The 20,425-nt window shown below is 33.6% G+C and overlaps 4 protein-coding genes and 2 pseudogenes across 9 annotated transcripts; 2 read left to right on the forward strand and 4 right to left on the reverse strand.

Moving 5' to 3' along the window:
• The first annotated feature begins 2,902 nt into the window (after positions 1–2,902).
• On the forward strand, positions 2,903–3,476 carry LOC147943429 (cysteine proteinase inhibitor 5 pseudogene; annotated as a pseudogene). The gene has a single exon (XR_015556517.1). The product of XR_015556517.1 is annotated as a cysteine proteinase inhibitor 5 pseudogene (transcript).
• A 921-nt stretch (positions 3,477–4,397) lies between these two features.
• Positions 4,398–4,727, reverse strand: LOC109132828 (uncharacterized). The gene has a single exon (XM_019245247.2). It carries the CDS (start codon positions 4,697–4,699, stop codon positions 4,484–4,486), a length of 216 nt encoding a protein of 71 aa, XP_019100792.2. The 5' UTR covers positions 4,700–4,727; the 3' UTR covers positions 4,398–4,483.
• A 969-nt stretch (positions 4,728–5,696) lies between these two features.
• Positions 5,697–9,843, forward strand: LOC104789051 (ubiquitin carboxyl-terminal hydrolase 1-like; annotated as a pseudogene). The gene is made up of 3 exons (XR_015556519.1): positions 5,697–5,777; positions 6,428–9,317; positions 9,430–9,843. The product of XR_015556519.1 is annotated as a ubiquitin carboxyl-terminal hydrolase 1-like (transcript).
• Positions 9,808–12,478, reverse strand: LOC104786302 (purple acid phosphatase 13). 2 transcript variants are annotated; one of them, XR_015556520.1, is made up of 6 exons: positions 12,189–12,478; positions 11,336–11,903; positions 11,041–11,261; positions 10,814–10,946; positions 10,396–10,668; positions 9,808–10,175 (listed from the first exon to the last, which is right to left on the reverse strand). XR_015556520.1 is itself a non-coding variant. In XM_010511666.3 (6 exons), exons 1-6 carry the CDS (start codon positions 12,460–12,462, stop codon positions 10,059–10,061), a joined length of 1,644 nt encoding a protein of 547 aa, XP_010509968.2. In that variant the 5' UTR covers positions 12,463–12,477; the 3' UTR covers positions 9,808–10,058. The 2 variants fall into 2 exon arrangements, 1 of the variants encoding a protein (XP_010509968.2); XM_010511666.3 differs by having other exon boundaries at positions 10,756–10,946; positions 12,189–12,477.
• A 180-nt stretch (positions 12,479–12,658) lies between these two features.
• LOC104786305 (small ubiquitin-related modifier 5-like) lies at positions 12,659–13,635 on the reverse strand. The gene is made up of 3 exons (XM_010511670.3): positions 13,379–13,635; positions 13,015–13,161; positions 12,659–12,938 (listed from the first exon to the last, which is right to left on the reverse strand). The coding sequence occupies exons 1-3, from the start codon at positions 13,490–13,492 to the stop codon at positions 12,864–12,866; spliced, it is 336 nt and encodes a 111-aa protein (XP_010509972.1). The 5' UTR covers positions 13,493–13,635; the 3' UTR covers positions 12,659–12,863.
• A 182-nt stretch (positions 13,636–13,817) lies between these two features.
• Positions 13,818–16,784, reverse strand: LOC104786304 (vacuolar protein sorting 38). Of its 3 annotated transcripts, none has more exons than XM_010511667.3 (6): positions 16,235–16,784; positions 15,708–15,914; positions 15,171–15,351; positions 14,839–14,975; positions 14,434–14,661; positions 13,818–14,324 (listed from the first exon to the last, which is right to left on the reverse strand). In XM_010511667.3, the coding sequence occupies exons 1-6, from the start codon at positions 16,421–16,423 to the stop codon at positions 14,205–14,207; spliced, it is 1,062 nt and encodes a 353-aa protein (XP_010509969.1). In that variant the 5' UTR covers positions 16,424–16,784; the 3' UTR covers positions 13,818–14,204. The 3 variants fall into 3 exon arrangements, with proteins under 3 accessions (XP_010509969.1, XP_010509970.1, XP_010509971.1); XM_010511668.3 differs by having other exon boundaries at positions 15,708–15,936; positions 16,235–16,761; XM_010511669.3 differs by having other exon boundaries at positions 15,708–15,948; positions 16,235–16,740.
• Between the last annotated feature and the right edge of the window lie 3,641 nt (positions 16,785–20,425).

Genomic DNA, 20,425 nt, shown 5'->3' on the forward strand with positions numbered 1-20,425 from the left:
GCTCTCCTCATGGTGGATCCCCCCCATGAATCTGCAGGTGTTGATTGTTATTTCTGGGGACCTGAAGGGCAGCGAAAAGAGGTCTTTAGCACTAAGACAACCTGGGAAGCTGTGATACCCTCATAGGGGATCAAGGAATGGAGAAAGGCAATCTGGTTTAAGAGATCTATTCCAAAGCACTCCTTCACGTACTGGGTTGCGAATCGTGATAGACTCCCAGTGCAGTCGAGACTTCTCAGTTGGGGAATCAATTTAGACGCTGCCTGTGTTTTATGCTCTAAAGTAATAGAGAACAGGGAGCATATGTTTCTGCATTGCGACTACTCTCTCCAATTCTGGGGACTTGTTCTCACGCGACTTGGTCAACCAAACCTCATCTTCTCCTCCTGGCAAACTCATCAGCTGGCTTATCGGTACTACAGTTAGGTTGTCGTCCACTCTAAAGAAACTGGTCACCCAGGCCACTATCTATCTCATCTGGAAGGAACGCAACACTCGCACTCACGGTGGTATTCTCTCTACCCCTGATTCTCTGTTCCGAGTTCTTGACAGAACAATCAGGGACATTCTGCTAGCTCATCAACACAGCAAACAAGGAAAAGGGCTCCTTCGCAAATGGCTTGTCCATCTATATTAACTTCTAATTCTCGGATATGTAATCTAATTTTTAGTTCCTGAAGCCGTTTGTCTCCTATAACGTTCAGCTTTTTAATTTTTTTTGGGCTGTCGTTATATATATAAACTTGTGTAAACCTCAAGTTCCTTTTATAATATAATTAACAGTTATCCGAAAAAAATAACCAAAATTTTCTTTAAGATTTCAAATTCTAAAAAAATTCATTTTGAAAGTCTTATAGATTGTTAAAAGGGAATATTGGAAATAAAGGATAAATAATTGAATTATTGTCCATCTATGCATTCTATATTTATGTTTGGTCATATATGCTTTAATATCATTTAAACCCCATTATATCCTCATATTTTTAAAAATCTTGGGCAACTATAAATAAATAAAAAAATTTATTTATTTCGAAAAACATTTTGGAAAATATATAGAGCCAAAAAATATACATTTTAGTAAAACCTCTATAAATTAATAATGTTGGGATCATTGGTATTTTTAAAATTTATAGTAATATTAATTTATTTTTTTTTTGTTCAAAAAATATTAATTTATAAAGTATTTTGTAATTGTTGAAATTCTGAAATATATGGATTAAAAAAAATTTCTAAACCATAAGATTAGTGATTGTCTGTTCTAAATTTTTTAGTTTTGGAACTGAAATTTTAATATTTAGAAAAAAATTATTGACCAAAATTACAAATACAATAGATAAATTCACTTATTTACATGATTTAGTGACTTCAATTGTCGTATTTTAACAATCTATAAGACTTTCAAAATGATTTTTTTTAGAATTTGAAATCTTAAAGAAAATTTTGGTTATTTTTATGACATGTTATAGAGTATACTACAATATTATAGTTTGGAAAAAATAAAACAATTTTTTTCGATTCTCTTGCTTACAAAACATGAGTTTTCATATAATTGTTCTATCCTCTTAAATAAGTTTAAATCAAATATTTTTTTATATTATTCTTAAATATATTTGTTTTCTATTCTTCTCTCATAACTGTTATATAATTTTAAATTACATAGAATTTGTTTCTCTTTTTTGTTTTAGTAGAATATATAGAAAAATTAAAGAAAATGCTTTCTAACCATTTTAGAACATGAGTAAATGTTAGAAAACATATTCTAATTTTGTTATAGATAAAGAGCAAACTATAGAATATGTATTCTAATATCTGTATTCTAATATCTGTAGAACATAAATAATTTCTAAATTTCATAGAACATGTAAAGTGTGTAGAAGACTTTATCTAAATTTTTTAGAACATGTACAACGTATAGAATACACATTCTAAATTTAGAATGTGTATTCTAAACTTTACAGATCATATTTTATCCATTAAAAACGGCAACAAAAAAGACATATTTTCGATGTTATAAGGATTTTAATGTCTTCTTCATCAATTTCCTATCAGAATGTCTAATTTTTCTTTGAAAAAATTGGCTAAATCAATTGCAAAGGTTAATTTAGGAATAGTTAACATATAGTTATAGAATGCATAAATGGACAATAACTCAATTATTTATCATTTATTTCCAATTTCCTCTTGTTAAAATACGACAATTGAAGTCACTAAATCATGTAAATAAGTGAATTTATCTATTGTATTTGTAATTTTTGGTCAATAATTTTTTCTAAATATTAAAATTTCAGTTCCAAAACTAAAAAATTTAGAACAGACAAACACTAATCTTATGGTTTAGAAATATTTTTTATTCCATATATTTCAGAGTTTTAACAATTACAAAATACTTTTATAAATTAATATTTTTTGAACAAAAAAAAGATAAATTAATATTACTATAAATTTTAAAAATACCAATGATCCCAACATTATTAATTTATAGAGGTTTTACTAAAATGTATATTTTTTGGCTCTATATATTTTCCAAAATGTTTTTCGAAATAAATGAATTTATTTATTTATTTATAGTTGCCCAAGATTTTTAAAAATATGAGGATATAATGGGGTTTAAATGATATTAAAGCATATATGATCAAACATAAATATAGAATGTATAGATGTACAATAATTCAATTATTTATCCTTTATTTCCAATTTCCCCATATTGTTTTCTATTTTTTAAATTTGTGATAGAAAACTGTTTGTTGTTCAAATAAATTTCTTTGAATACATTTTCCATAAATGTTATTCAAGGTTTCAATTAAATAACTTGCCTCACTTATGTTATTCAAGGTTTCAATTCAATAACTTGCAAGAAATCTGGAAGTCACTCTACTATAAAAGCCCCTCAAAAGCTCTCAGCCTCTCACAGTTTATTTAGCAAAAAAAAAAGCTCTCACAGTTTCTTACACAACAATATGAATAAGGTAATCTTCCTTCTTATCCTCTCTCTCGTCCTGCTCCCTCTTCACGTAATTGTGGTGGTGGCGCTTGGCAGCTGGACTCCCATCAAAGACGTTCAGGATCCTCACATTGTAGAGATAGGCCAATTTGCGGTCTCCGAGTTCGACAAACTGACCAAATCGAGATTGACGTTCGTGAAAGTTGTTCAGGGCGAGTCACAGGTAGTCTCTGGTGTGAATTATCGGTTTCTGCTGGAGGCTAATGGCAGCAAATTGACCAAAAATTTTGTGGCAGTAGTACTGGAGAAGCCGTCGCTGAAATCAATGAATCTCACTTCCTTCAAGCCAGTCATTATTAATTAGTGTTCGCTTCCTTTGACTAGTTTACATGTAGCTTATTTATATCTTTTAAACATATAAAAAAAAGTTAAATATTATAAACAGAGAAGATGTTCATTTCTGTATTATCTGGTTTTCAAATTTCATGTATGGGCAGATTTGAAGATATGATATTGAACAAGTCTTGACATCTAATGGTTTTATCTATGGGTGATTCTATAACCACACACATATATATATATATATATGCGATTTGATTTGATATGCCTTTTGTTAACTTCTACCAAACATTCTAAACCGAAATTCCTAATCTACAAATATTTTAAACAAAAATGTCTAATACTCTAATAGTATGGTACTTATGATTTCTTCATTCTTTATATAATTTTATTTTAACTGTAATGATAATGAATATGTTCGTTAAGTTGCAGCAGCAACCATATCTTGTGAATAAAAAAATAAAAATTGTCGGAGTTTAAATCCTTGAAATGAGTCGCCATTTTTGTTAAAACAAGTTGTAGCGGCAGTTTTAACTATCGCCAGTTTTTCATGGCGACACATGATACACCGGCAATCTCTGTAAAAGTAGCGACAGCGACAAATTTCACATTTGTTTGACCACATTGACATTGAATTTTGGCCGCCGGAAGGAGATGCAGCAGCAATGTAACTAACACGCTCAATTTATTCAAAACATAAAGTTCATTTAAAATAAAAATTACACATACAAACGGTATTTTCTATTTCAGTACCAACAATATTAGGATTATAATAACTTCATAACATATAACTTAAGTAGTAGTTTGTGTTAATTTCGATGATATTTTAACATTTAAACTTTAAACCCGTATAATACATGTTCTTAATTAACAAAAAAACATAACTATAAAATCACACAGTATAATTTTTGCGTATATATATAACCATATAAATATAGATTCTTGATCGTGTGACTCGTGTCAAGAATCAGATCACACTTTTCTTATTTTTTTTTTTGGTGGAAAGGTTACACTTCTCTTATCATATAAATTGCAATTTATAGAATAAATAGAAGTAATATATGTATATATGAAAATAAAATACAATAAAGATATCTTAATACATCTTTTCCGCCTTTTTCTTCTCCGTAATACGATTTGTTTTTCAGATCTTTTGTATATATATATTACCCCAAATCGGTGTATTTATATCTCACAAAAAGTTCAACCCTGTAAAGCTTCACTATTCTTTGTGATTGGTATCGTATATGGATTTACCTTAGTTTTCTGGCAAAACTGAGGATGTTTTGGAGAACATCCCCATGCATGATTTACACGCATAGCATCATATGATATAACTATCTCCATTTTGATTGTGGCCGCCTCAAAAGAAAAAATAATTAGTAAAAGAAGGTATAAAACCGATATTTTCTTCAACATGGCTATGTATTTTATAAAAAAGAACAAAGTAAACTAATTAAATGGGTTTCACTTAGTTTTTATTATGTATCAATTCCCTTTAGAATTCGGAATTGGTGCTTTATATAAATAGTTGATGGGGTTTGCTAAATATGGTTATTTGTTCTGGCGGGTTCCTTAGTTATGCAGTTCCAACGAGAATTTTTGTTTTTACAATTGCAATTATTGTTGTTATTTTAAACTGTACATATATTAGATATTTGTTTTAAAACAATAACAACAAAATGATGACACAAATTAACAACAAAAATGTCAAAGTTAGGTTTTTAATCTTTCCATGTTCCAATAATTTTGTCATTTAAATTTAGAGTATATGAAATGAGCGATGGAAGTTTATTTGAAAAATGATTAAGCTTAAATTTCTTTAACAAAAAAAAAAGTTTATTTGAAAAACGACGCAATAATTCTATCTTATATAGTGCTATTGCTTGTTGACCGAAAACAAAAAAAAATCTTATTCCCCTAAATCACATTCCACTTATTTATGATTTTACTCTTGCATTGTGAATATATAACCCTCTACCACATAGTAAATTTAGTAATCTGATAACTTCACCCTTAAATGTTCATCATTCTTGGTATTAAATTTTTGAAGATTGATTTTAATATATATATATATATGTAAATATTCTCATCTTCTTACAACTTTATATGTATATATAGATTCTTTTCCTTATAGTTTTTATAAAGTATATTTGATTTCCTTTTTTTTTTATAGTAAATATTAGTTTATTTTTTCTCCAGCATCAATATATGTATTAATGTTATAAACTAATAATTACATCTCATAATAACAATTTTTTTTTATTCAAAGATAATTATTATTATTTTGGTTAGTTCTTGTCCAGTTGTCCCTATCCCCTTGTGAATATTGGTGGGGCTCGCTTCGTCTCCCTCTCTCATTGTCCGAGTAAGATTCGGAATATAAATATACTCCCTCGACTCTGTCCCCTTGGCTAAGTCAGTTGGCCAAAAGAAAAAAAAAACGAACTTGTTACAAACCCTTTTGAGCTTACTCTTTTACAAATCCCTAAATTAGGTTAGTTTCTTTAATCTCTTGTACATCGCTGTTTCGTTTTCCGTCCTTATTCTCCCCCTGAAACCTCTTTGAATCTTCTACTTTGTGGTTGTGGGTTTAAGGGTATCTAGATTCTGCTTTTTTTTTTTTTTTTTGCTTTGGAATAGCGTTAGCCTTGTTTCAAAAAGCATCTGTTTTTGCGTTTAATGTCTACTTGACTACAAGTCTTTAGTGTTTCGATTTGTCTTAGATTAATAAAAATCTCAACTTGTTTTTAGTTGTTTAAACCCATGAAAGAAGATTTTAAAAACTGTGGATTTTGAGGTCTTTGTGAGATAGTTTTGACATGCGAAGCAAATTTTTGTGTATACTTCGTAAAAATTTCGAACCTTTTTGTAATGTGTATAAGAATCCTGTGATTTACTTGTGTTTGTTTGATTTTCCTAAGTGTAGAGACTTGGCTTGTTTTTGCTTATTTTGTTGTGTTTGATCCTGTTAGTTTTCTCGTTTTCTACTACTATATATATATATGCTTTGGTGTATATTTTTTTCTTTTTTTTTGTTTTATCTGTTTATCTCTCTGTTTGGCTTCATTTAATGCTTCTTCATTGTTTATTTGCTAAGCTGTGATTTGATTTATATGGAGGAAGCTAACATGGTTCTGTATATAGTGGTCTTTACGCAGTTTTTGATATATGGTGGCATTGAAGTCAAGGAAGGGTCAAAAGCCTCCAAATTTTAGACGGCCTGCAACCTTCTTCGCCGAGAAGGTAACTAAGCAAAGCGTGGAGATAACTGAGGAGGTTGTTGGGACAATGGCGGAAAAAAGATCTTGTGTCCATTTTGATAGATATGTTAATGTGGATAAGCTGTTGAAAACGATTGAATCCTCTGGACAAATCAAGTGTGGAGAATGTAACGAAGGAGTGCACGTGAAGGGAGGAGGAAGTAAGTGGAGCATGAGTAGAAACAACAGGTTTTGTTTTTCTGCTAGAAAGGCTATTTGGCTTTGCTTGGAATGTGGCGATTACGTCTGTGGAGATGTTGGTTTGCCGACTGGATCTCATAGTCATGTTGTGCGGCACTTCAACTTGACGGGTCACCGTTTGGTGATTCAGTGTGAAAATCCTCAGTTAAGATGGTGTTTCCCATGCCAATCACTTGTCTCTTTTGAGAAAGAAGAGAATGGTGAGAAGAAAGATTTGTTGCTGGAAGTTGTGGAATTGATTAGAGAACTATCTTCAAACACGTTCTCAGCTAGAGTTGAAACTGAAAATTTATGGTCAGGAAGTGGTTGGTTCACTGGTCGTATACGAGAAGCAAGAGAACTATCTTCAAACACGTCATCCGCTAGAGTTGAAACTGAAAATTTATGGTCAGGAAGTGGTTGGTTCACTGGTCGTATACGAGAAGCAAGAGATGGATATGCTGTAAGAGGTTTAGTTAACCTTGGGAACACATGTTTCTTTAACTCTGTAATGCAGAACCTTCTCTCTTTGGATCAGTTACGTGAGCACTTCTTGAAAGAAGATATGTTTGGTGGAGGGCCTCTCGTTTCCTCCTTGAAAAAATTATTTGAAGACACAGAATCAGAGGTAGGCTTTTTCAGGAGTGCAATAAATCCAAGACGCTTATTCTTTTCTGTTTGTTATCAGGCTCCCCAATTTAAGGGATATCAGCAGCATGACAGTCACGAGTTGCTAAGGTATTTGTTAGACGGTTTGAGCTTTGAAGAATCAAGCATGAGGCAAAAGCTTAGTGATTATGATAATGATGATGACAGTTTTGCACATCAGAAACCTACTCTCATAGATTCTATATTTGGAGGTGAAATTTCGAGCACTGTCTCTTGTATGGAATGTGGGCATTCCTCAAAAGTATTTGAACCCTTTATGGATCTCTCCTTACCTATTCCGTCCAAGGAGTCTCCTCCTGAAAAGCAACAAACCCTTTCTCCGGAACAAAAGGTTCATAATAACGAGGGAGTCAGCAAAGATTCAGAAGAACATGATAGTTTTTGGGAGGATATTTTTGGACTAGATACCGAACAAGGTGATATTAGTGATACCGCCCCATCAACTGAGGCTAGAGGAGTTAATCATACTTTGGTAGGTAGTACAGAAACGCTGCTGATACATGATAATGATGGAATTGTAAAACCAGAAACTGTACAAGATGAAGAAGATACACAGTCTGATGAAGACACAGATGAAAGTGAGATTCTCTCAGAGATTGAGGCTCTGTTGGCTGATGAAGAGCTTCCATTGCTGGTTGCAGATTCTCAGATTCTGTACTTGCCTTATAAAGATGACATATCCTGTGATGATAACACAGTTGGAGAAGGTAAAGGTGGGGCTTCATCATATGTGAGCGGCCACCATGTACAAATCGATGAGACTAGCATCTCCTGTAATAATGAAACAGTTCAACAAGTGAGGTTGAAGGTTCCTCGTCAAACGTGAGCAGTGATCATGAACCAAAAATAGATTATGTTGACTTTAGCAGTTTTTTTGACGAGCCTGAGATACCTGAAGGACCTGTTTTCAGACTGCCATCTAAAGCTGAAGTTTCTGAAGCTGGTTTTGTGGCTGTCAGCAGTAATGATAAAAAAGTTCAAGCAAGTGAGGGTGAAGGTTCCTCGCCATACGTGAATGGTGACCATGAACGAGACATAGATAATTTTCAATTTCGCAGTTTTCTTGACGAGCTTGAGATATCTGAAAGAGCTTTTGACCGACCGAAATCACAATCTGAAGCTGGTTTTATGGCTATGAGCAGTAATGAGAAAAAAGTTAGGCCAGGTGAAGGTGAAGCTTATTCATCATTCATGAGCTGTGACCATAAACAACAAGACAGAGATTATGGACCTGAGATATCTGAAAGACCTGTGTTTGGACCGCCATCTAAAGCTAAAGTTTCTGAAGTTGGTTTTATGGCTGTTAGCAGCGACTCTGATCCTGAAGTTGTAGATGATTCACCAGTGTCTGTAGATGGGTGTTTGGCTCAGTTCACCAAGCCTGAGATTTTGTCAGAAGAAAATGCTTGGCATTGTGAGAATTGTTCGAAGAACCTAAAACTCCAGCGGTTGAGAGAAAAAAGAGAAACTAAACTAGGATTGAGCAATGGATGGGTGGATGAAAATGAAGCTATTGATGAATGCATAGATGTCGAAAACAGCTGTAAAGCCGGAGTCACAGAATTGCTAAACTGCAAGAAAGAGAAAAACGCTATAGATGATGGAGTTCTGGGAGATTCAGATGCAAAGCAAGATCCAATTACTTCTTATGTTACTGAAACTCCTATCCTCGGTGGAGAAACCATAAGTTCTCAACCAGCCAATGGCTATGAATGTGAAAACTGGGAAGACAGGGCAGTAGATTCTGAGGAAGTGATAGTAAAAAGAGCTGCTACTAAAAGGGTACTTGTAAACAAGGCACCACCTGTCTTGACTATACATCTCAAAAGGTTCAGCCAAGATGCTCGAGGCAGGCTAAGCAAGTTACGTGGCCATGTTGACTTCAAAGAGTACCTCGATCTTAGCCAATATATGGATAATACTAGGTAAATGCCCATTTTCTCTAGACTTAGTAAGCAGAATCTCTTCCTTTAATGTTTTGCCACATTTGGTCTGAACAATCATAAAATCTGCCTTATCCTTTATTACTCTCTTTAGGTTGACAGAAGAAGACCAGCCGGTTTATAGGTTGGCCGGGTTAGTGGAGCATCTTGGGACAATGAGAGGAGGTCATTATATTGCTTACATTAGAGGAGGTGACAAGACGAGGAGGGAGTCTAATAGTAAAGAACCTAACTCATCAATATGGTATCACGCAAGCGATGCTTGGGTTCGACGTGTTTCTTTTGAAGAAGTTCTCCGTTCTGAAGCTTATATCTTATTTTACGAACGTATATGAGAATCCCAGAGGTGGGAATTTTCTTTCTATAATATAGGTGAAGAGGACAAGATATAAGGTTTGACGTTCTTCACAGTTTGTACTGGTGAATTGACTCTTTTGACAACTAAGTTTAAAGTATGACTATAACAGTTTGCCTTGTTTGGAAAGTTATTAAAGTATTTTTGCTTTCAGATATTGTTTTTAATAGTCATACACAAAGTTGCGTTATAAAATGATAACGAATCTTACATGAATTGTGTTTAATAACGAATTGCTGCTATAAACTGATTCTAAGTTCAGAACGAACAGATCCGTGCTAGTTCTAACTTCTAACCAAAGTTGAGTTACAGATGAGGATTGCATAGTTAACTGAAAGAATGTTACAGAAATCATCTAACTAGTTGGTTTAGTTGTAAACCGGGCAAATGTCAGGCTGACGTACAATATATATAATGTCTGCGGCGAGATAGTACTCGTTTTGATTCCGGTTCCAGCTCCACAATGCATCCGTCTCATTCTTCACCTACAAAATGCCAAAAGTAAGTATTAACGGTTGGCACACTGGAACTGGTTCAATCGGAGAAAATAACAGAACGGTTCTGAGTTCATGTGTAAAAAGGCAAAAACTGTGATTTGGAGTCAATAGATTCAAGTACGCTTATGCCTCCAAGGAACTAATCTCAGTAGGTTACTTGAACATCAAGCGATAAAGACTAGAGAGAGAGATCTAATAAGTAACTTACTTCTAGCATACCGAAACCGAAGCTGCTCTCTCTGTATGCGCTATAGTCTGGCTGCTTAACCGGACAAATCTCATCGTTTATAGGCTCTAACGTGAAGTTAAAGCCACTGGCTCTACACGAGTAGTTCTGAGAAGGATCTGGACAATTTCCTGGGTCATCTACATGCTCAATGTCCAGCTTCCCAGCTCCTCCTGCACCGGTTGATATATAAACCGGACCACATTGGTCTAAAGCGTAGTTATAGACTCTGTTTGATCTCTCATAGGCATCAACCTAATTCAGGTTTTGTGGGATAGTTAGTGTAAAGAAGAACATGTTCCCCCAAAAGCAAATGAACACTCCCACAGAACAACACCTTACCTGACTATTGAAGATGATATCAACTCGGTAGCTATAGAGCAAGTCTTCAAGAACTAACCTCATGGATTCAGCTTCTCTGTAATGCCCTTTGAATGTGCTGTACCATGGAAGACTCCAAGTTGCCACAACCCATGGAGTTTCTGATCTATCTATGTTTCTCAGGTCACTTTCAAGCCAAACATACTGATCAGCTGTCGGAGAACAGGCACTAGGCAAAATTAGAAACACATCTCAATTTTAATATAAACCAAAAGAAAGCAAAATCAAAACCTGGAGAAACTTTACATGAATTATCATATGGTGTGTATGAATTAAGCACTATGAAATGAGCTCCTCCCGCGTTGAAAGAATAGTATAACGGTGAGAAAGAACCGCTTTCATTTGAAGGGAATGTGAATCTTGAACTGTATGCACTGAAGGTCAGATTATTATCGATCTGCAGCTCAATCTCGTGATCTCCAGCTACCATCATGGTTGGAACATTAGCCGTGAGTGGCTCCATGTACCTGTCATCAAAACCCCACCAATAATTCAAAACCACCAAAGGATTCACATTATAAATCAAGAATCTTCATTTTACCTTCCCCAATAATCCCAGCGAGGCTGATAAGTTTCTCCACTAGAATAACAAGAATCACAATCAGAAGTACTGGTCCCATTATGGTCACATTGACAAGAACTACAATCTAGTTTAGTGTTATTCGTGAGATAAGTATCAGCGTAGCTGAATCCTCCAATCAAAACCACCAGATCAGGATGGTTAGATAGGATACTTCTCAAAGTAGTTGATGTGTTGTAAGTAAGACCTAAATCCCCAGCCACAACGATTCTATGCGGGTAATTCTCTGATGTAGACTTAGGCATTGTCCTGAAGTAATACTCTTTGCTCATCGCTGATACAGACGGGTCTCCGCATCGGTATCGATACAATGTACTTGGTTTAAGACTTGTGAGTTGAACATGGTGGATGATGCCTGAAGTATAGTTCTTGAGACCATTCTCAGGTGGATATTGTTGGTTATAAACAATAGAATGACCTGTTGCGTATCTGCTTCTAGTAACGACATTGAATTCACGGTACTGAACTATGCTTTGCACAGAGTTAGGATCCAGAGGCAGAGACCCTTCTTCTCCGATTTGGAATTCCCCTGTAGTAATAATTCACAACAACCTTGCTTCAGAGTTCTGCCAAATGCAGAAATAGAAAGAAAAAGCCAATAGTTTATTGAAGCTAAAGGATGAAACCGTTAAGACCAAACATCAGTTAGATCCAGATCTTAGCTCAGAAAGATTACACCTTTATTATGGATAATGAACTTATTTAATGAAACGTTTAAAGTATAAAGATTCGAACTTTTTAGTAGATACCCAAATCTACGGGGAAACAAATATAAAGAAAGAAGAAAAGTTGAAGAGTCAAAAAAAAGAAAGACCTGTGACCCAAGAAATCCAGACGGAGTCAAAGCTGTAAGAGAGAGAGACTGAGATTTGTTCAGGCTGAAACTCTGAATTGGGTTGTAAGAAACTCGGGTCTGATTCTGGCAAGTCGAATGCAACCGGGTTAAGATTCGGGTCGAGCGGAGCTGTCTCGGGCTCGAACGGACCTTCAAGCGTCGTAGAGAAACCATGAACAGTGATAGTAACAGTGGAAAACATAATGACGAAAAGAGACATCTTCATTGTATATTTTACCACCATTTTTAACATAAAAATGTTTTTGTTTGTTGCAGGCAGCGAAGAAGATAATATATAAACTCTTTACCATACAATTTGGTTAAGTCACGGGGACGTAAAATCAACTCCAATTATTTCCCGGTTTACGTTGTTAACCGGTTGAAGCATTATCAATATACCGGTTCTTAGATTAGAGTTTAGACCAAATTATTTTACCGAGAGAGAAAAGTAAGTAATAATTAGTTTTCCTTCAAAATCTAAAAATATTACGAATCAAAATGAACAACTGGACAACAACGTTTCAGACAAAGACTTAAAGAGATTCAACATAACAAAAAACTAAATTGGTGGTAAATAAAATTCTAATTAAAGAAACCCTAAAAGCGCCTCTTCTTTTTCTTTTTCTTTCCCGGGGGACAAATTCCGGCGAGATCTCAACAAGGAGTGTAAGGACCGCCACCGCCTAGTTCCATGACCAACAAGATCTCATCTTCTTCTTCCATCCTCAGCTGTGGAAATTATTATATTTTAATTAACTAAAACACTGTTTAAAATTTCTAGAAGCTTTAAAATATGAGACCAGACCTGAGCAGGAGTCTGTCGTGGTTTGATGGTTTTATGGTTGTAGATGAATCGGACAGCATTGTATTCTATGTTTCTCTTTCGACAGTAAGCAGTCATTAGTTTCTTTAGATGTGCATGAGCTCCAATTTTGTATACATCCTCTGCTCCCTGTTCCCCTCCCAAAAAACAAAAAAAAATGCGTTTTCAATTATTTTATTTATAAATTTGTCAATATATAGAGGTTTTTAAGGAAGAAAATACCAAAAAATACAAAAAAAAAAAAAAAAAAAAAAAAGCAAAGATGGGGTTTTGTAAATTTTGGTCATATGAAGAGGAAAAAATAAAAAGAAAAAGAAAAATAATGTAGAAAAGATGAAGAATGGACCTGTTGGTTCTTGACCTTGAGAGTGAGCTTCTGATGGGGTGGTTCAGGAGATCGAGACCTCTTTGATAGAAAAGAAACAGAGAGAGTATTCGTCGTGTCTGAGGAGCTCACCATCGTTGTTGTTGAGAGAACACAAACCTAAACCTTTAACTCTTCTTTTACACAACTCTTTCTGCTGGGTTCCAGAGAGAGAGAGAGAGAGAGGAAAGGGAGTTGAGAAGAGGAGAGGTGAGAAAGTGATGGAAAGTAAAAAAGAGTACTGAGCGAACATTAAAGTACAATCCTCGTCTAACACTCTCATTGGTCCATTTTCTTTCTTTTTTGCTTGTTAAGTTTCCCATCTTACCCTTGGTCTACTGTGTTTTGTTGCCTTTGAATCACCCCATCACAATTCACACTTCACACGTTACACATTCCAACAGTACGTTGAAATTTGTACTGACTCATGCAACAGGCTCATTATTAACTTACAAATTCAAACATATTTGAAATGATACAAAGAAAAAAACCAAAAAAAAAAAAAAGGAAAAACAAAAACAAAACTAATACATTTGTTAGAACTTTCAAAAGAACTGTATAATAGACTACGCTTGCTTTTGTTTATTGCCTTGCCCGTCTCTCCAAACCAAAAAACACCACACTTAGAGAGATGAGTCTCATCCTAAGGAGAAGAGTTCCATGTCTAAAGAGTTCTCTAACGAAATAAATAATCTGACCTTTTAGCCTCCACAAAGTGTCTGACTTGAGGAGAAAACAGTGTGTGAGACGGATTAATGGATCGATGTACATGAGGAGAAAACAGTGTTGGATATCTTCTTCATCATCATCATAAATAATTGATGTAATCTGGAGACTGGATGATTCGGATCAGCTCCTTCAGGTTTGCTAGAACCTGACGTGGTCCTAGACTATCTTCCCCCACAAAGTTCAAGAGTTGCTCAATGTTCTGTGATATGTATGATAACTATGATTAGATGAGGGGAGGGGCAAACTATGCATTGTTCTGTTTCAAGCATCAGGAAGAGGAACAAAACCGAAAACTTTCTTTAACTAACCTTGTTTAATAAAAAGACAGCATAGGCAGCTCGAGTTGTATCTTGACCATCCAGAAACAGAGGGAACTCTACGAATTTAGAATTTTGGGAAAGAGTGGAAATCAGAGACATGTCTGATGATGAAGGCTCAATGTAAGGTGCATAGTCTCGAATGTATGTTTTCGAACCACCAAGGCGCAATGGATAACGAATAGGCACTCTCAAGTAAGGAGCTATTAGGGACACGGCCTGCAAAACCCAATTAGGAAGCCATTAGTATTTTTCTACCCAGAATTTTTTAACCATATAACATAATTTAGCAGTGATTCCTGAAAACCAAGCAAAGAGATTTAAGGCTGCACAAAAAACCCAAAGTATAAAGCAAGTTTGGTTAAATCGGGTAAAAGGAAAGAGAACGGAACATACATGGGCTACATATCCTAGGGCAGTTGCCAACTTCTGAACTTCTTTCTTGTCGGTGAAGAAGCTCATCTTTGTAAACGGGGCCATACTAAAAGGCAACCCCAGAATTCTCACGGATCCTTGACTCAGAGGCTTAGTTACTACAAAATCCGTAGATAAATAAATAAGCATGACAAGAAGGTAAGATGCTGCGATTAAGAACTTTTGTCAAACACTCGACAACAAAGGCAAAGTTAGTCCTGATATCAATATCAGACTGAGTGAAGTCAAGATAAAGGCATGCCTTAAAAGTTATTAAATCTTAAATGCTCTTAAACTCGAAGTATACAACTGACCTAATCTACTGCCACCTGGAAATGATTCCAGTTCTTGGTCTTGTGAAGGTCCAGCCTCAATCTTCAAGGGATATATAAATGAAACTTGAGATATCATGTACTGCTGCCTTTTTCTCAGCTTATTCGTTACAATCTTTAGATGTGCATAACCACTTTCACCTTCTAGTTGGCAGTTTGACTCCTATGACAGAAACACAAAAGGCTAAATTGAGTATCTATGATTCAATGATTTACCAATTGGTCAGAGCATGGAGAAAATACTGCAGAAATCAGTTTGCCTTCTCGAAGCAATTATCATCAAATCATTTACTCATAACAGAACTACGAGACAGTTGAATGAAGAAAACTTAAGTCAGGAAACACAGATAGAAATGAAAAAAATGTACTACAAAGATCGGGCCAATGGAACATAAGGGAACAAAGAAGCATGTGAAACAACTAATTTAAAATATCTAAACACGAAGATCCCAACAGGAAATGTACAAGTGATGCATTTGTCTTCCTAAGAAAATTATTTAGCATTGAATGAGGTAATACCTGCAATTTGCTTTTAGCGATGGAAAGAGTAGTGCCGCCTACAAGCAAAGATCTCACTTCTGTACTAAGAATCTCCTCTTTCTTTTTAACATCCTGCTCAGTAACTTTGCAAGAAACTGATGTCTTGTCCACCGACAATTTTCTTGCTTCCAACCTCTGACGCATTTCTTCAAGCTCATTAGTGCGTCTCAATGATTCAGTACTAACCTGCCCGAAATTTAGCCGCCCGCTAATCCGCGGGCTAATCAATTAAAGCTCATTGAGTAGATAAAGTAAGCGATAAGAAACTTCTCACAATAAACTTCTAACAACAAAAGTCACAAATGCTAAGTAGTGCACAACAACAATCACAACAAGGCACTTCTACGAAATTAACTCGGCCACAAACAACACAAATGGTACTCAAAAATGTTAGCTTCATTAACATTCCTTTAGACAATGCCACTTAATAAAAAGCTAAGCTTTCCAACTAACAAAAACCAGACAATGCCCTAAAGTAAAAACACAAGGGGGTAAAGAGAAAAAACCTGAATAAGAGACTCAAGTTTGGGCTGAAGGGTTTGCTTCTTCTCTGTGGCTAACTTCAGAGCAGAAGAAAGACTCCATAACCTCGTGAGCTCATGGTCGAATTCTTCCCACTCTATAATCTTCACATCTTCTCGATCGCTTCTTCTTCTCGAATTTTCCGACAAACTTGGCTCCGTTTCTCTTTCCATCAACAGTTGTCTCGGAATCCACGCAACGCAAGTTCTGGCATCAAGTCTTCAGATCTTTTCATATCATAGGCCTTCGAATTGCATCACCACCAATCTTAATTGAAATCGGATTAGAACCAAATCAAAAACCCTAATTTTGAAAAAAGAAAACAAAACCGATAATCACGTCGAGAGGATGATTTGGTTCAAAGGAAAAGGGCAATGGAAAGCAAGAAACAAATCGGTGAAATGAGAGAACGATGCGTAGGATTGAAGAAGCTTCTCAGGGTTGATTGATTCGTCCACACAGTTTTTGATTTCAGAAAATTTTAAAGTTTGTTACTTTAGGAAAGAGAGACAGAGAAAGAGAAATTTCCGGTTCAGAGATTACCCGAATTACTAAACGGGTGGGTATTTTCTTGTAGCGGGTTACACCGTTCGATCCGCCCCAACTAAAGTGCGATTTTCCTCGTGGAAAGCATGATGATTTCTTAACCGAAGTTGTTTGTACCAAACCAATTCCTTTCTATCGGTTATCTCAATTTTCGACCAATTCTCATGTATATTTTTATTAAAAACTAGATAATTAACATTCACAGTACTATTTTTAAACGTGATATTTCAAATATGGATAATTAATTAATTTTTTTTCAGAAAAAATGAATTATATTAATGATTCAGAAAAGTCATGGTACAAATGTTTTGATAACCAAGAGTGAGGTGAAAAATATCCCGATTAAAAACTACAAGAGTTATAACCAAATTTAGCCAGATAATGAGCAACATAATTGGAGGTTTTTGGAGAGAAGATAAATTGGCATGAACGAAAGCACAAACACCAGTATTTTATATCTTGAATAATACCCATAATAGAGATATCAGAAACTTCTTCATGGATGATATTATTAAGTGTTTCATAATCTCCTTCAAAAACGACATTGGTAATGCCTCTAATCCATGTCTGTTGAAGTGCAACGAGAAGTGCTTTTGCTTCCGCTTCTAAACAAGATGCTACTCGACCTAAAACTGCGGCTCCCCAGCCTTGAGAAACGCCATCACAATCTCGAAGAATCCACCCCTCTTTTAGCATGATTTGTGATCGGATCATAAGCTGCATCGTAATTGCATTTTGTGTAGGGAGCCATTGGTCTTCTCCATGTTTGGCGAGGGATCATTGGTGTGGAATGGTTTGGCAAGGTGTTTCTTTTTACTTTTCTAATGATAAATTAACTAATTAATTTTTGTTTAAGTATTTGTATATCTTCTCAAATATGTAGTTTTTTTTTATTCTTATGTGAATGAGATCATACTGAATATGAAAAAATTGTAACATCGGATCGCTCAATAATTTAGTAATAGATTGTTCCTAGATTAATCTTTGGGATATACATGTTAATTCATATATGTCTTTTTGTTTACAAATTTAGCAGCTTTTATTACAAATTGTATGTAAATAATACTTTAAAATTTAATCACACCAACCATAAATTTAAGCATACAAAGTTAGAGTTTGAAGTCTAAAATATATGTTAAGTATTCATTTATAAAAACTAACTTTTTGGCAAAAAAAAATATTATAACTAATATCACATATGACTTATATTGATATGAAACATCATCCATGAGATTTAGCTACAGTTTTACAATTTTGTTAAAAGGAGGAATTTCAAATATAGCTCTTTTCCAATACCACTTTTTAAATAGAGCTTGCACTATGAAATATGTGTTAAAACCTTATCAATTAGTGGAACATGTGGCTATCATGTTAATTACAGTTTTGACATGTCTGGAGATTTGATAAGAAGATTCAAACTTTATAAATAAAATCAACATTTTTTCAATAGGATAGAGAAATTTAAGTCATTTTCTGAATTAATGTATATTAACAAAAAAGAGTTTCCCATAGAATTATGTTTATAATTTCATATATTTAAAATTATTTAATGTTGTTAATGAATATATAAAAAATAATTTTTTACTAGTATTTATTTCTTTTTAGGATAGGTTTAGAACTTTTACATTATTTTAAAAAAAATCTTTTTAGTAAACTTAGAACTGATCTGTGTGAACATCTTATCGATACAATTGACACATGTCACAATCCTGTTAATAGTTCATTTTGAAAACCGAACTTTATATAATAAGATAAACCTGTATATGTACTTTAAAATAGAAAATAGAATAATTGGTCCAAACTGGGATAACCAGTACGAAATACTCCCTCTGTCCCACAAAAATTGATGTACAAGTTTTTACACATTTTAAGAAAACAATGATTATTGAGTTTAAATATATTTTTTTCTTTGACTAAAGATATATTATTTAATTATAAACCAATAACAATTCAAAATTTTAAATTCTTTTAATGATTACTTTTTGAAGTTTACAAAACATCAATATTTGTGAGACAAAAAAATATCCCAAAGCTTCAATCTTTGTGAGACAAAGGGAGTAATTGATTTGTTGATATAGACTAAAATTCCAATTCCTATCAAAGGTTAATAAAATATTTTAGAGGAAAATATTTTCGATGATAAACTGTGACATATGTGTAGATTTAATATATTCTTGAACTTGTTTCCACTGTTTTACAATATTGTTAGATTATGAAATTATCATGATTGTTGTTTATTAAGATATGAATTGCAAATTTCCTAAAAATAATGAAAGGTAGAGAATCTTTGAATAATTTTTTCCATGATATATGTAAGTAGGTCTTCGGTACCAGAAAAAAATGTCTTAAAGAATTATGAGACAACAAATTTTTTTTTTTTTTTTAAATAATTGTTTTTGTAATGGAGATCATTGATTTCTGAATTTGGAGCTTAATTATCCTTTATGAATTTGGAGTTTAATCATGAAATTAATAAAAAAATGAATGGAAAAATGTTTTATTGTAAATTGAATCAAATTGCTAATTGGTTAAGGGTTTAGAGTTTAACAGCACCAATTACCTGAATGTCATTGCATTCAATAACATAATCTACGTTTGAAAGAAATAAAAACTATTATATCAACCATATGTCCGAAGTAGATTTCACGGAGTTGATATATACACATCACTTCGAAAAAATGAGTATTAATCATTAAATATTTATATCAAAAATCAATTTATTAATTATATCAAAAAATCAAATATTTAATTTATAATAATTGAATTTAGCTTTTTTAGCAAAAATAAAGATGATAGAGATTATTTTGACGTCAAAATAACCAAACAAGTTTATATGAATGTAGTCTTACTTATTTGCAGGTTTATGTGAATGTGATTTATTTATTTAATCTTAGTTCATATTATTCTCATTACATGTATTTTAGAATCTTTTTGATACATTACCTATAAGAAATAGAATATGAGAAAGTGTATATGTGATTGGTTGATATTCCACTGAAAAACCAATCATGTATATTTTAACATTTTATTTTAATATTTTGTTATAACTAGATGGATATTCGTGATATACATTTCAACTTGATGTATGTTGTACCAAATATGCTCTCAAGCCTTCGAAAACTTCACGTCAATCATTTGAATTTTTAAATTTGAGTTGTAATAGGTTAAGGTCAGCATTTTGTAAGACCAATCATATTTAGCTTAAGTATTAATAATGATTTTTGCATGAAAAAAAAAACAAAATAATCATGTGAAAGTTTAATTCAACATACTTTACAAACCACAAAACTCGTTGCCAAAAAAAAAAAACCACAAAACTCATCATGTCGAGTGGCGGATCTAGAACTTTTTTTTGGGTGGAGCACAAAATATCTATATTTATTAATAATAAAATCATATAAAAGAAATATTTAATAAATATAATTTTTTACTTCTAATGTATTTAAAATATGAAATATAAAAGGTCATCAAATTTTTACGAAATATTATTTATATTATTTTAAAAATATATTGTCATTAGCATAAGCTCAATAATAAAACTTATGCAATCCTCGATACAATGAATGCCTAACGATGCGGTTCTCCACTCGACCATATACAAGATCTTCGACTACCGTTTAAACGACACT

Source organism: Camelina sativa, chromosome 5 (assembly GCF_030686135.1).
Source record: "Camelina sativa cultivar CO46 ecotype springtype chromosome 5, ASM3068613v1".
Classification (NCBI taxonomy): domain Eukaryota; kingdom Viridiplantae; phylum Streptophyta; class Magnoliopsida; order Brassicales; family Brassicaceae; genus Camelina; species Camelina sativa.

Bases quoted from the DNA above. Each gene is read 5' to 3' on its own strand.
- LOC109132828 (XM_019245247.2), bottom strand. From the start codon at position 4,699: ATGTTGAAGAAAATATCGGTTTTATACCTTCTTTTACTAATTATTTTT.
- LOC104786302 (XM_010511666.3), bottom strand. From the start codon at position 12,462: ATGTTAAAAATGGTGGTAAAATATACAATGAAGATGTCTCTTTTCGTC. The intron at 11,262-11,335 runs GTAAAATGAAGA...TTTTGATGACAG, and splicing joins CGCTGGGATTATTGGGGAAG to GTACATGGAGCCACTCACGG. The intron at 10,176-10,395 runs GTAAGTTACTTA...GGCATTTTGTAG, and splicing joins TCGGTTTCGGTATGCTAGAA to GTGAAGAATGAGACGGATGC.
- LOC104786305 (XM_010511670.3), bottom strand. From the start codon at position 13,492: ATGGTGAGCTCCTCAGACACGACGAATACTCTCTCTGTTTCTTTTCTA. The intron at 13,162-13,378 runs GTCCATTCTTCA...GGAGGGGAACAG, and splicing joins TCAAGGTCAAGAACCAACAG to GGAGCAGAGGATGTATACAA. The intron at 12,939-13,014 runs GTCTGGTCTCAT...TAATTTCCACAG, and splicing joins CACGACAGACTCCTGCTCAG to CTGAGGATGGAAGAAGAAGA.
- LOC104786304 (XM_010511667.3), bottom strand. From the start codon at position 16,423: ATGGAAAGAGAAACGGAGCCAAGTTTGTCGGAAAATTCGAGAAGAAGA. The intron at 15,915-16,234 runs GTTTTTTCTCTT...AATTTCGGGCAG, and splicing joins AACTTGAGTCTCTTATTCAG to GTTAGTACTGAATCATTGAG. The intron at 14,976-15,170 runs GTCAGTTGTATA...CGGATTTTGTAG, and splicing joins TCCAGGTGGCAGTAGATTAG to TAACTAAGCCTCTGAGTCAA.